The sequence below is a fragment of the Rattus rattus genome, chromosome 6 (assembly GCF_011064425.1).
Source record: "Rattus rattus isolate New Zealand chromosome 6, Rrattus_CSIRO_v1, whole genome shotgun sequence".
In the NCBI taxonomy this organism is placed as follows: domain Eukaryota; kingdom Metazoa; phylum Chordata; class Mammalia; order Rodentia; family Muridae; genus Rattus; species Rattus rattus.
Window position 1 is genome coordinate 135,989,283 of NC_046159.1, and position 12,310 is coordinate 136,001,592.

The 12,310-nt window shown below is 40.6% G+C and overlaps 1 protein-coding gene across 6 annotated transcripts in view; it reads right to left on the minus strand.

The window, feature by feature from the left end:
• Positions 1–12,310, minus strand: part of Ankib1 (ankyrin repeat and IBR domain containing 1) — a 119,874-nt gene that overhangs the window by 17,109 nt on the left and 90,455 nt on the right. For all 6 annotated transcript variants that reach the window (XM_032907002.1, XM_032907000.1, XM_032907001.1 and 3 more), the window contains one exon: positions 5,084–5,214. In XM_032907002.1, coding sequence (XP_032762893.1) covers positions 5,084–5,214 — 131 coding nt within the window. The remainder of the gene's footprint in view (positions 1–5,083; positions 5,215–12,310) is intronic.

The following is a 12,310-nucleotide window of genomic DNA, read 5'->3' on the forward strand; positions in this document are numbered from 1 at the left end:
ATTTAAACCTTGGGTCTACCTCCCTAATATGGACTCGACTTTAGAGCTGTCAAGTCATCACGATCCTGAACACTTCCTGTTTCCGTGCTGGTTCCGTGTCTGGCTGTACACTGCCGTCACCACGCACTGAACCTTTGTATGCATCTATGTCCTGGGCTTGCTTTCTATTCTACTCACATTCTGTGCACTCACAAGCTGGTGCCATACGTAGTGCCTCAAGTATGGTGGCTGCATGGCACACCTCCCCGCTACCTTTGTTTTTCAACATTCCCTAACTAAACTTGCTTTCATTTCCCACACGAGCATCTGATTCAAGTCTTCCTGGACGCAGAAAGACATCTGCTGGCATCTGTGTTTGCCATTTTTTTTTGTCTTAAAGAGGATTTGAAAAAGATTTTTCAACAAAAGCCTTGCATATTTTTAAATCTTATTTTAGATTCAGAAGGTCTATCTATTTCATCTAGATGTTGCCAGGAGACATGAGGATTCTTATTTTCTGCAAGTTAATTTTGTATTTTGCTACTAAGCTGAATTTTTATTGCTAGTAGTAGTTTATTTCTAGACATGTAGTCCTGTCATCTGTAAGTGTGATAGGTATGCTTTGTTTCTGAGACAGGGTTTTGTTACATAGCTCAGGTGAGCTGTGCACGCATGACCCTTCTGCCTCAGCATGTAACATGCTAGGATTACAGATGTGTACCACTACATGCAGCTTTAAAGTACAGTCATATTATTACTGTTGTTTTAGACTTTGTAAGAATTTTTATTCCTTGTTCCTGACTGTTTCTAGTTTCTACATTAAATATTCTGATTCTTGGGGTTGGGGATTTGGCTCAGTGGTAGAGCGCTTGCCTAGCAACCGCAAGGCCCTGGGTTCGGTCCCCAGCTCCGAAAAAAAGAAAAAAAAATATTCTGATTCTCCAATTCTCTGTTCCCTTTTTGCTGTATATCTGAAATCCTTCAGATCCCCGCTTTATTACGTTAGCTTAGTGGTTTACCTTAGCTTTTCTTCAAAACCTAAGATTTCTTGCTACATTGGTCATTCCTTTTTTGTTACTGCCCGCCCCACCCCACCCCTGCCAGGGCATCTCTGTGTATCCCTGGCTGTCTAGGAACTCACTGTGTAGACCAGGCTAGCCTCAAACTCAGAGATCTATCTGCCTCTGCCTCTTAAGTACTGGGATTAAAAGGGTATACCACCACTGCATGGCACAGTTATTACCTTAAAAAATTATTTTATGTCTTAAAAAATGTTCTCATGGAGAAGGAGACGTGGGAAGGAGGACTGCGAGGAGAAGGGGCCGGATGTTGGAATATAAAGTGAATAAGTAAATAATGAAAATGTTTTCTTACTGCTGTTTGTTAATTTATTTATTATTTTTTGACAATTGAACCACATTTGCAATTTAATGTTTATTTTATATTATTTTAAATGAACATTATTTCAGCATTGTTTTCACTGTAGCACTCAGGTTCTAATAAAGTAATATTTTCATTTATAAATTCCTTAATTTCTTGAGTTATTTGAAAGACTAAAAATTTCCATGGCATTTTAATAACTTTATTAGTAATTTCTAACTTACTCTTTGTAACTATGAATATTACTTGTACTATTTTTATTTTGATTATAATATCATTTAAGTTATTGACTTTAACAGCCAATACTTCAGAGTTTAGTCTCCATGGGTCATAGAGAGTCACCTCTTTGCACGCACTTATCATTTAGCATGCACTTATTCAGTAAACTGGACTTGTTTCAAGGCTTTACACAAATTCTTTTTCTGCTTGACGAAAACAAACTTTGTGACTGCTTTGATACAAATACCCTGCCATGTGGCTTTATTGACTTTTCAAAATTAGTGGGAAAATTTACATAAATCAATCAGACATTAGCAACCAGGTAGAAAAGTACAATATAGAAATTTACTAGTACTTTTTACTTTTTAAGTTTTAACACAAGTTTTCCATAGTGTCAGATGAAGGACATTCCTATATTTAAAATATTTAAAATGTAATTTAAAATATTTAATGATAGATTTGCATCCCAAGTGAGGTAACCCAGACACAGAAAGATGAACATGGTATGGATTCATTTATAAGTAGGCATTAGTGGTTAGAAAAAGATGATCACACTACAGTCCACACACCGGGAGAGGCTAAATATAACAAGGAGGGCTCTAGCGGGGAGCTCATGATTCTCCCTGGGAAGGGGAAGTAAAACAGATTTTGTGAGTAGACTGAGGACAGGTAGGGGTGGAAACAGGAAGAATCAGGTTTGAGGGGAGGATGGCAGGAGAAAGTATAGGGAGAGATGAGCAGAATTGGGGGTGGGGGCCATAGGGGCCAAGTGGAATCCTAATGCACTGGAAATTCCCTGGAACCTATGAGGGTGACCACAATGAGGGCTCATGGTAATGGAGGACATGGAGCCAGATGCAGCGATCTTCTAGGTTTCTAGGTTTCCAGTAGTGAGCCTAGGACACAAACCCAGTCACAGAACTGTGGACTTACAATCTGTCCTGGCTGCAAGATGTGCTGGGGCAATGGTTGCACAGAACTTGTGGGAGTGGCCAATCAATGACTCATCTACTGAGGTTTATGCAATGGGAGGGAGCCCATACCTGACACTGTCTGAATGGCTAGGACCTGGAGGCTCAGAGACCTACTGTAGAACCAAAGAGGACTGTGTCCCCTTCCCCTCAAAAAAAAAAAAAATCAATGAAATGATTCCTAATGATAATCTGCTATACTCACAGATCAGTGCTTAGCCCAATTGTTATCAGTGAGACTTCCTCTGTCAGCTGATAGGATCAGAGACCCACAGCCAAATATCAGGTAGAGAGCCCAAATTGGTCCATTAGGTCCTTCCTCTCAGAGCTCGGGGATTCCTTCCGAAGAGGGGAGGAAGGATGGTAGGAGCCAGAAGGGTCGAGGAAACCAGGAGAACACAGCCCACTCAACCAATTAAGCAGGGCTCATGGGGGCTCAGAGAGACTGGAGCAGCAATCACTGAAGCTGGGATGGTCTGCTCCAGGTCCTCTGCACACTGCTGTGGTTATTTAACTCGGGTTTTGTGAGACTCCTAACAGTAGGAACTGGGGCTTTTGCCTGCTCTTGGGACTCTTTTCCTCCTCCTGAGTTGCTCAGTCTAGCCTTGCTATGAGGGTCTGTGCCTGGTCTTCCTGCATTTTGAGATGCCACGTTTGTGGTCTGGTTGCTATCCCTGGGAGGCCTGCCCTTTCCTAAAGGGACATGGAGGAGCAGTGGATTGGGAGGAGGGGCTGGAGCGAGCGGAGGGTTTGGTTGGGATGTATTGTATGAAAGAATAATAAACAAAAAAGAGAGAGATTTTATTTATTTAAATGTGTCTGTGTTAGTATGCACATGTATGTGTGCTTGGGTGCCCATGCCTGTACAGCAGCCAGAAGATGTTGGGACCCTTGGAGCTGGAGTTACAGGCATTTGCAGGATTCCTGGCTTGTTACATGGGTCCAGGGATCTGAAGTCCAGTTCTCATTATAGCCCACCAGACACTCATAATTTCTGACCCATCTTTCTATTCCCCTTATATTGACTATTAGCCTCAAGAAATGCTGGATGGTGACAGGTGCTAATTAGCAGCTGGCCAGCAGTCCCCTTGGCCACTAGACAGGGTTAGAGTGTTGCTGGGGGCTCAGGAGAGGGAGCTGGTGATCCTCCACTGAGGGCCTCCAGCTTTCTCCTCTCCCACTGGGGGCCAAAGCAACTAGGGACTCAGAGGTCCAAGCAGGGGCAACGGAGGAGCTAGAGGGTAAAGGGGATGGAGATGATACAGTATTCTAATTAAAAATGTAAAACAAATATAAAAATTTCTGAGGGGAAATGAAAAAAAGTATTTTTAAAAATAAATTAGTTTATTTTCAGAGTGCTGGATTAAAGCTACGCAGTACCATGGCTTTATAAACTACTCAGTTTATATTTTTGATTTGAACAATTAAAATAGCATACAAAATAAGATTCTTACATGTTTATTTTAAACCCCATAGAATCTCAAGAAACATCTGTTTAATGTAGTACCTTTGTATTATCAGTCTGATTAATTCATGAAAATATCCTTCCAGTAATCCATATTTATCAAGTACTTACTATTGTGTTGTGAAGGACAGAAAAGTAATACCGGCATCTAGCCCAACGGTCAGCTTACTGATGGTTTATGGTGAATGTATACATCTGTGCACATTTAGGAAATCTACATCACATTTTCTTTCTTTTTTTTTTTTCTTCTTTTTTCTTTTTTCAGAGCTGGGGACCGAACCCAGGGCCCTGCATTTGCTAGGCAAGCGCTCTACCACTGAGCTAAATCCCCAACCATTACATTTTCTAAGAACAAAACCAAACAGGGACTTGGATATGAGACCATATTCAGCGAGAATGATTTTGTTCGGTTCTTAGCTGAACTAAAATTGGGTAATTTTCTTATAAACCAAGAGTAGGCCTTTGCCTTCTGCCCTCAGGGATTCACTGCCGCCTCAGGAAGCCCATTTCTTTCCACTAATTTTACTATCATATCAGCTTTTAAGATAATTTTGTAGTTTCCATTCTTTTGCAAGTTATAAATCAGTGAGCACTGGCTCAAGGTGAAAAAAAAAAGTATTGTTAGAGTAATGTTAATATATTTTATTAGTCTTGACTATTTTAATTTCTTTCACTTTCTAAGTGAGAAAATTACATTGTCTTAATATTTTAAAACGTCGCTTAAAAACCTAGATGGCCCTTCTAATAAAGGAAAAATGAGAGTATTACTACAATTTTCAAACAAAACGCTGAAATAGAGGCATGAATTAATATAGTATTATTAACCTTATTCCAAGATTGTTAAAAATGTAGGTAGCTTCTTTTTCTGCAATGAAACCAGGAGAGCACAGACTTCCTTTCAATCCTTTAAAGGTTTCAGCTAAGTGGATTTTTTTAGGCATTTTAAGTTTTCAATGAAGCAAAGAACAGAATTATTTACTTAAGTGATGGCAGAATACCATCTTGTTTTGTAGTATGAACCAGATTAAGCTGTAACGACAGAGCACGGCAATGTGTGTCAGCATCTTACCTTGGCACACTGCATGTGATTGCAGCCCTCGTTCTTCTGTATTGGCGACTTACAGTTCGCACAGGGCTTGGAGTTAGTTAACAGCCACAGACAGTTGGCAGCGTCCTCATAGGCTTCACTGACTCCGACGACTTTGAGATATTGAGCACAAACATAACACATGGTTAAGCACACAATTCCAGGGGAGGGAACTAGGCTTTTCTTTGCAGGCTTTCTCCATGGTACTCATGTGTTTGTTTTTCCTATTAGTGTCTAGGGCAAGATTTTTTAAAACTTCTTCATTTTCAATAGTATAGGAAGTTCTGTTCCAACAGTCTTAGAAACCTATTTGAAAAGAAATTTCTCTGTAAATCTATGCAAATAAAAATGGGGGGTGAACCAATTTTTTTTTAAGAGTATGTGCTTTGCTTAAAGTAACTACTATATTCAAGAAAATTATAGAAAGAGTGATTACCTTAGACCAGCAGTTCTTTTTTTTTTTAAATAAATACATCTTTTTTAAAAAATTTATTTTATTTATCTGAGTGCACTGTAGATATCTTCAGGCACACCAGAAGAGGGCATCAGATCCCATTACAGATGGTTGTGAGCCACCATGTGGTCGCTGGGATTTGAACTCAGGACCTCTGGAAGAGCAGTCAGTGCTCTTAACCACTGAGCCATTTCTCCAGTCCAGACCAGTAGTTCTTAAACTGGGAGATGAATGACCCTTTCACAGGGGGCCCCCTAAGGCCAATGGAAAACACACAGTTTGAATGGCCTTAGGATCTGAGACACTGCTCACCCATCTCCAGGTGGGTGTGCCCATATGTAGGCGTGCCCACATACAAGTACCCAGAACTGTACTGAAGGATTGCAACATTAAAAGGTTGAGAACCACTGTGTTAGAGCATAGTCTCTTATAATTTTATATTATGTGTATGAATGTATTATGTGAATGTACGTTTCTGCCCTGTGCCTGCAGATGTCAGAAAAGTGTGTTGGGTCCCTCGGAGCTCAAGTTGTCGATGGTTGTAAGCTACCTTGTGGGTTTGAGAACCAAATCCAGATCTTTTTTTTTTTTTTTTTTTTGGTTCTTTTTTTTTTTGGAGCTGGGGACCGAACCAGGGCCTTGCGCTTCCTAGGCAAGCACTCTACCACTGAGCTAAATCCCCAACCCCCAAATCCAGATCTTCTGCAAGAGGAACAGGTGCTCCTAACCACTGAACTCTCTCTCTAGTCCCTAAACTTTAATTTCTTAAAATAGGCTAATTGGAAACAAAATAACCAGGGATTCTCCATAGTGGAAAGTAGTAAGCACCAATATCTGTTTTGTGGGCAAGGCTGGTTATGCATAGCCCAGGCTGCTTACAAATTCAGAACCTGGCCCTCAGCCTTCCGAGTGCAACAATTACACAAGAGCACAACCTTCTCCTTTCCTTCTTCTGTTTTTAATCTGTGATTACTCCAGATAAGCAAATCCAATGGGATATGCCTACAGCTAATTCATCTCTCCAGATCTCTTTCTCAGATTTATGTAGTCAGTCTGTGAGACGGACTGGCGTCAACATCCTCAGGATAGCTCACTCACAGAACATGGCCAATTCCACCCCTTCCTCTTTCATTTCCTTTCCATCCCCGCTCTTTGCTGTTTTAGCTAAGGTCCGCCTCATCTCTTGCTAGACAGCAGAAACAGAGAAAACCAAACCCTTCTTTCCCAGTTCCTTTTCCCTCCTACCCTCAAGAATACTACATAAACAATGATCTTTGGAAAATAAAATTCTGCTTAAGATCTTTTATCTACTTTCCTTTGGCAAAGGGCTACAAGATAAAATCCAATCACTTCAGTAAGCAGTGAGAAGTCCATGACCTGACCCATTCACTTGGCAGGCTTCTCTTAGGGATTAGGGATGCCTGGTTTAGTGCTTGCCCTATACCAACTTTAAAAATTTCTTAAATTCAATTTACTCTGCTATAATTTGAGATCTGTAATCTTAAGCAAAACCACAGTTTTTAAAGATTCTAAACATTTCATTTTAACTGCCCCCTAGCAATTTAAAAGGTAAAATTAAAATGTTATTTTTCCTGTTAGATTGGCAGGGATCTGCAGGTTTTGTTTTATTTTCTACCTCTAACTGCACTGGAAAGCCTTACTTATTCTGTAGTGAAAATGTCAGGAGTTATTTAAGAACCCTGTCTGTGGCCCATTCAAGTCAAGGCTCTTACTGCATGCACGTTTTAAAAGGTACAGTAAGGTTTTAGCCGTACTGTCCAAATCAGAAGAGAACTGAGACTGTGTTTTAAGAGGAACATTTACCTAATCTGAAGGTATGAGATGACAAAACGGGTACAGTAGCTGGGGATGACTGACCCTTAGGAAGTGGCCCTGTATACGAACCAGGGAGGGTGGGTACTAGTCTTTCCATGGAACCTAGCTGCACTGACCCTGAAAGATACATATATATGTTTTCACCCACAACACCATAGCCCCTGTTGTTAACTCCTACTGGCTTTTAATTCTACACAGCAAAGAGAGGCAACAGCAGTAGTGAGATGATCAGGCCATGCCAGTTTCTACTTGAGAGAAAATGGTTGCGGGAGAATTCACATCAGTTGGTGAGGACAGAGATCTGAGAAGGAACTCATATCTACTGTGGCCAAGCTGTGGAGGCAATGCGGTAGAATCTAGACATATTTGAACACCTAATTCTTGTTTAAAAGAAGGGGCCTTTCTTTTCTTTTCAACATCAACATTATTTTTAGTTTAGAGGCTCTAGCATATTCTTATGATCGCATTGTTCACTGTTGTAATAAATACAGCACAAAGCCTCTAAAACAAAGCCACTGTGTGATGCCCAGCACAATACCTCTCTTCTCTCTTGGAGAAAGCTTGCTTCTAACTGTATTGCAGGGGTTATATGATGGCAATTATACTCAGGAACTGTCCAGTTACTATTACAATACAACTTCTGGGGAAACACCTTCAACCCTCCTCAGTTCTCTGAACCCACCCTTCAGGACACTTGTGATGCATGTTTGTTCAGTGAGTCCTCCTAGCCCTACTGACTTTGAAACTCTTCCACTAACCTCGCTTTTATGTCTAACATAGCTTAATCTTGTTTTTGTAATAATAATATGATGTGTTAGGCTCTTGTGTTAAGAAATATTAGCTTCATTTAATAGTGCCAGAACATAACAGAATCTATTTAGTAGAACCAAAATGCATACAGCAGGTATACACGTATATCCACATCCCTCCATATGCACTTGCACACAAACACACACACACACACACACACACACACACACACACACACACACACTTGAAGGCTGCTTTTAAAGATTGGTTTTAAATAAAACATTTGCATTTCTATTCTGTCATCAATCTTTCAGTGGACATATAAATCGTTTGCAAATTTTATAAGTTTATCATTTTATCAGACAGTATAACTATATCTACTTCTTGCACTGATTAAAAACAAGAGAATCAATCTAGTGCTTTAAAACACTAATCAACCAATTATATGGAAACCTCTGAACCAATATTTAGTATATTTCTAATACCTTTTCTCATTAATTTGATTGTGTCACTTCTTTTGAATTTCACTATTCAAGGACTAGAAACCTGGGCCTAAGAGAAAACAATTGATGAACTTATAAATGTGGTAAAAAAAAAAAAAAAAAAGAACAATAAGAAAGAAATGCTTATGAGAGCTGGTATGGCGGCTGGTGCCCGGATCTCAGCTGCTAGGGAGGTTGAGACAGGACTGAGCGTCAGTTTCCAGTCGGCCTGGATAAGGTAGAAGAGATTGTCTTAAAAATGCTATGTGAGTGTATTGTATTTTCTGGCACAAGGTAAACAGAAAAGTCTTTGTAGTACAAAGGACATGCCAGCATGTCACACATTTAGCCGTGCTGCCCCTCTTCAGAACGTCCCTCTGCATATCTGATGCCTGGGTTACTTCAGTGTTAGAGCTGCCTCGCTCGCTCTTGCCCACTGAGTCTCAGCCACGGTGGGGACTCAGACTCACACAGAGTGGCCTGCATAACACCCCCTGAATGTGACTCAAGTGCGGTGAGAAAACACCTAGGCTTTTCTCTTTTGGAAACTGGGCCTCTCAGTGCAATCCTGGCTTTGTTCCTTTCTGTTAGGTACTTCTTGAACGTGAACACTGCTTCTTTCTTCTATCCTGTTTTCTAACATTCTTCCCAACTCTCCATCTTTCTGGATCAAAATCTCATTTAGAGAATTCAATGGTTATTTTTTAATTTTCAGTCTATCTCTGGCCAACATAAATATTGTACACACAATTTGCTAATCTTACACTTCTTTCTTCCTCTTACCACAGGATCCTTATCATATGCAAAAGTACTCTTACCAAGGCTCACCACTAACCTCTTCTCAGACTTGGCTTCTACCCCTCCTTCCGGAATAGAAACTTATCAGTGGGCCTGGAATAACTGACCCAGTTTTAATATGGTAAGGGGCAGCACTGTGCTGCCCTAATGAAATACTGCCTCTGGAAGAAGGCAATTCAGGAAGAAGAGGAAATTTACATGGCTCAGGGAACTCCTGAAAGTTACAAGATTCACAAGGTTGTGTCCCCAAGGTTATATCAGAAGTAACCATTGATGGGGAAAGAAGACTTTCCAACCAGCTGGGCTGTCTCCAAGCTGTGAAGGAACTCTAGGAACACAGCTTTTAAGTCATGGCAAGGTGGGGTGAACTTTCTCATGATAAAGCTGCCTTTGAACCCTCTATGCTCCTATAAGTAACCCCAGTAAAACCACAGGTTCACTAAGCTAGATTGGGTGGAACTGTTTCTTTATTCTGACATAGGCACCCTTTCTGGGCTGAATAGAGATCTGGTCATGTACATGATACAACATGTAATACTAATTACCAATATCTCAATAGTAACTCTAACCAAGAAAATAGAAGAGTTGTATGATAAAAGAAATTGAAGATATCTTAAGATAGAAACTTTCCCATGCTCATGTGGCGATAAAATTAACATAGTAAAAATGGTCATTTTACCAAAAGCAATCTGCATACTCAATGTAACTGCATCAAAGTTCTACCACAATTCTTCCCACATCTTGAGAGGACAATTTCCAGTTTCATATGGAAAAACAAGAAACTCAGGACAGCTCAAACAATCCCAAATAATAAAACTAGTGGAGGTCTCACAATTCCTAACCTCAAAATTGTACTACAGAGCTATAGTAATAACACAGCATGTCACTGGCCAAAAATCAGACATGTTGATCAGTGGAATCAAAGACCCACTCATAAATCCACATACCTATAACACCGGATTTTGACAAAGAAGGCAGAAATACTCACTGGAAAAAAGACAGCATCTTCAACAATGGTACTGGTCAGACTATGTGAGTGAAGGTTTGTAAGCCAAATGAGCTGGTTATACAGCACATTACATGGCATTTCTGTGCGTGTGTATGTGTGCGTGTGCGCATGCGTGTATGTGCATGTGTGTGTCTATTTGCATTCCATAGAGAAGACAATGTCAGACCAAAGTAGCAATGCTATACAGCACACCCAGGTACAGTCTGTGATTACTGGGGATCAGCTACAGAAAGAAGAATAGGTAATTCAAAGGCAGCTGTGCCACCAGAAAGGCCAGGTAAGCATGGGTGATGACTGAAGAAGCTACATCTCTCAACTTGTACTGCACATGTAACATGCAAGTTCTCTGTGGTGCCCAACTGGAAATGCCTCCCTGTGGTGCTTTTTTGGGAAGCTTAGCTGGGATACCCTTCTGGAGGAAGTATGTCCCTGGGTATAGGCTTTGAGAGCTTAAGGCATTGTACCACTCCAAGTTCATTCTCTTTGCTTCATGCTTGTTGACAAGATGCAAACTCTGAGCTTGTTGCTCCAGCTGCCATGTTTGGTGCTAAGTGACATGGTATGCCATCATGGACACTTAGGTCTCTGCAACCCTAAGCACAAATAAACTGTCCTTTTCTTTTTTGTTCATGGTGTTTTACCATAGCAAGAGAAAGTAACAAATACAAGTCCTTTAAAAATATTTTCCCCCAATACTTGCTTTACATTTCAAATCAGATCATTGGACCATATTCTGTTTTAGAATAAATTAGTATGCTAGACTAATTACATCTTGTGGCACAGCAATCTTCCAGACCACTAGGAAGCATGCTAGATTTAAAACAATGACACTGCACTGAGTTTCTTTCACTCCTCCGTCCACTTAAGCCCACCTGAATCACTCATCTTGCTAAGCCCTCAGAGCCTCTCTCTCAGCTGGCACTGTGCAGTAGTCTCAGATTAGGGGCACTCACATTCTAGAATTAGCATGCTGGCTACACCACGGCTTGAACAGCCGGCGTATGCACCTCATAGTCGTCAGTCTATGAGAGCTCATTCCATTCACTGTGTCCACAGCCAGGTTTGCAGGACTTCTTTCACCTGACCACTGTACTGGTCTGAACCCCTGCCAGTACAGCCTCCCGCTCACTGCGTCGTCCCACACCGCAGCACTGAATTTGCAGTTGTTAGTCAACAACTACACACGTTTCACAAAGCTACTTCATCCTGTCCCTGAAAATGTTCCCTAAGAACACTGACCTGGTTTTAAGTATTCAGTTTACAATCAAATCTGTCACCCTCTCTTAGAGATGACTGGCTCCCTTTTTCTCCTCTCCACAACTCACAAAAGAAATAATACTCTCTCACAATATTTATGACACTTATTTACAACAAAAACAGATGGCATCTAAACTTTATATTCTAGCACAAACAGTACTTAAATAAAGAAAACAGCATTTAAAGAGAATACTAACTATTCTTACTATTTCTACTGAGCTTGAGGCAAGCACTTCTATAATTCCACTGATCATCTCCAACCACTTACCCTGTGACTACCACACATTCAAATGTGCACATCAAGGGCCACTCTTTTTCCTAGAAGGTATCGCCTTTATCTGAATTTGCTAACTCTGACTAATGTTATAACGGTCTATCTGGTGTCACACACTTAAAAGCTTAATTTCTCAAACACTGATCTATCTATTCTTAAAGCTACCCTTCTACAGTTACCAGCTACTCTGTCAAAAATGCTTGATAAATTTATATCCCATTTAAATAATGTACTTCACGGCTTATTCTATTAAGAACAAGTGACATGGACAACATGAACCTCAAGGATCTACAGTACTAAGGCCCAGTCCGTGGGCAATGGGTAATTCCTTCACATAACCCAAGCCCAG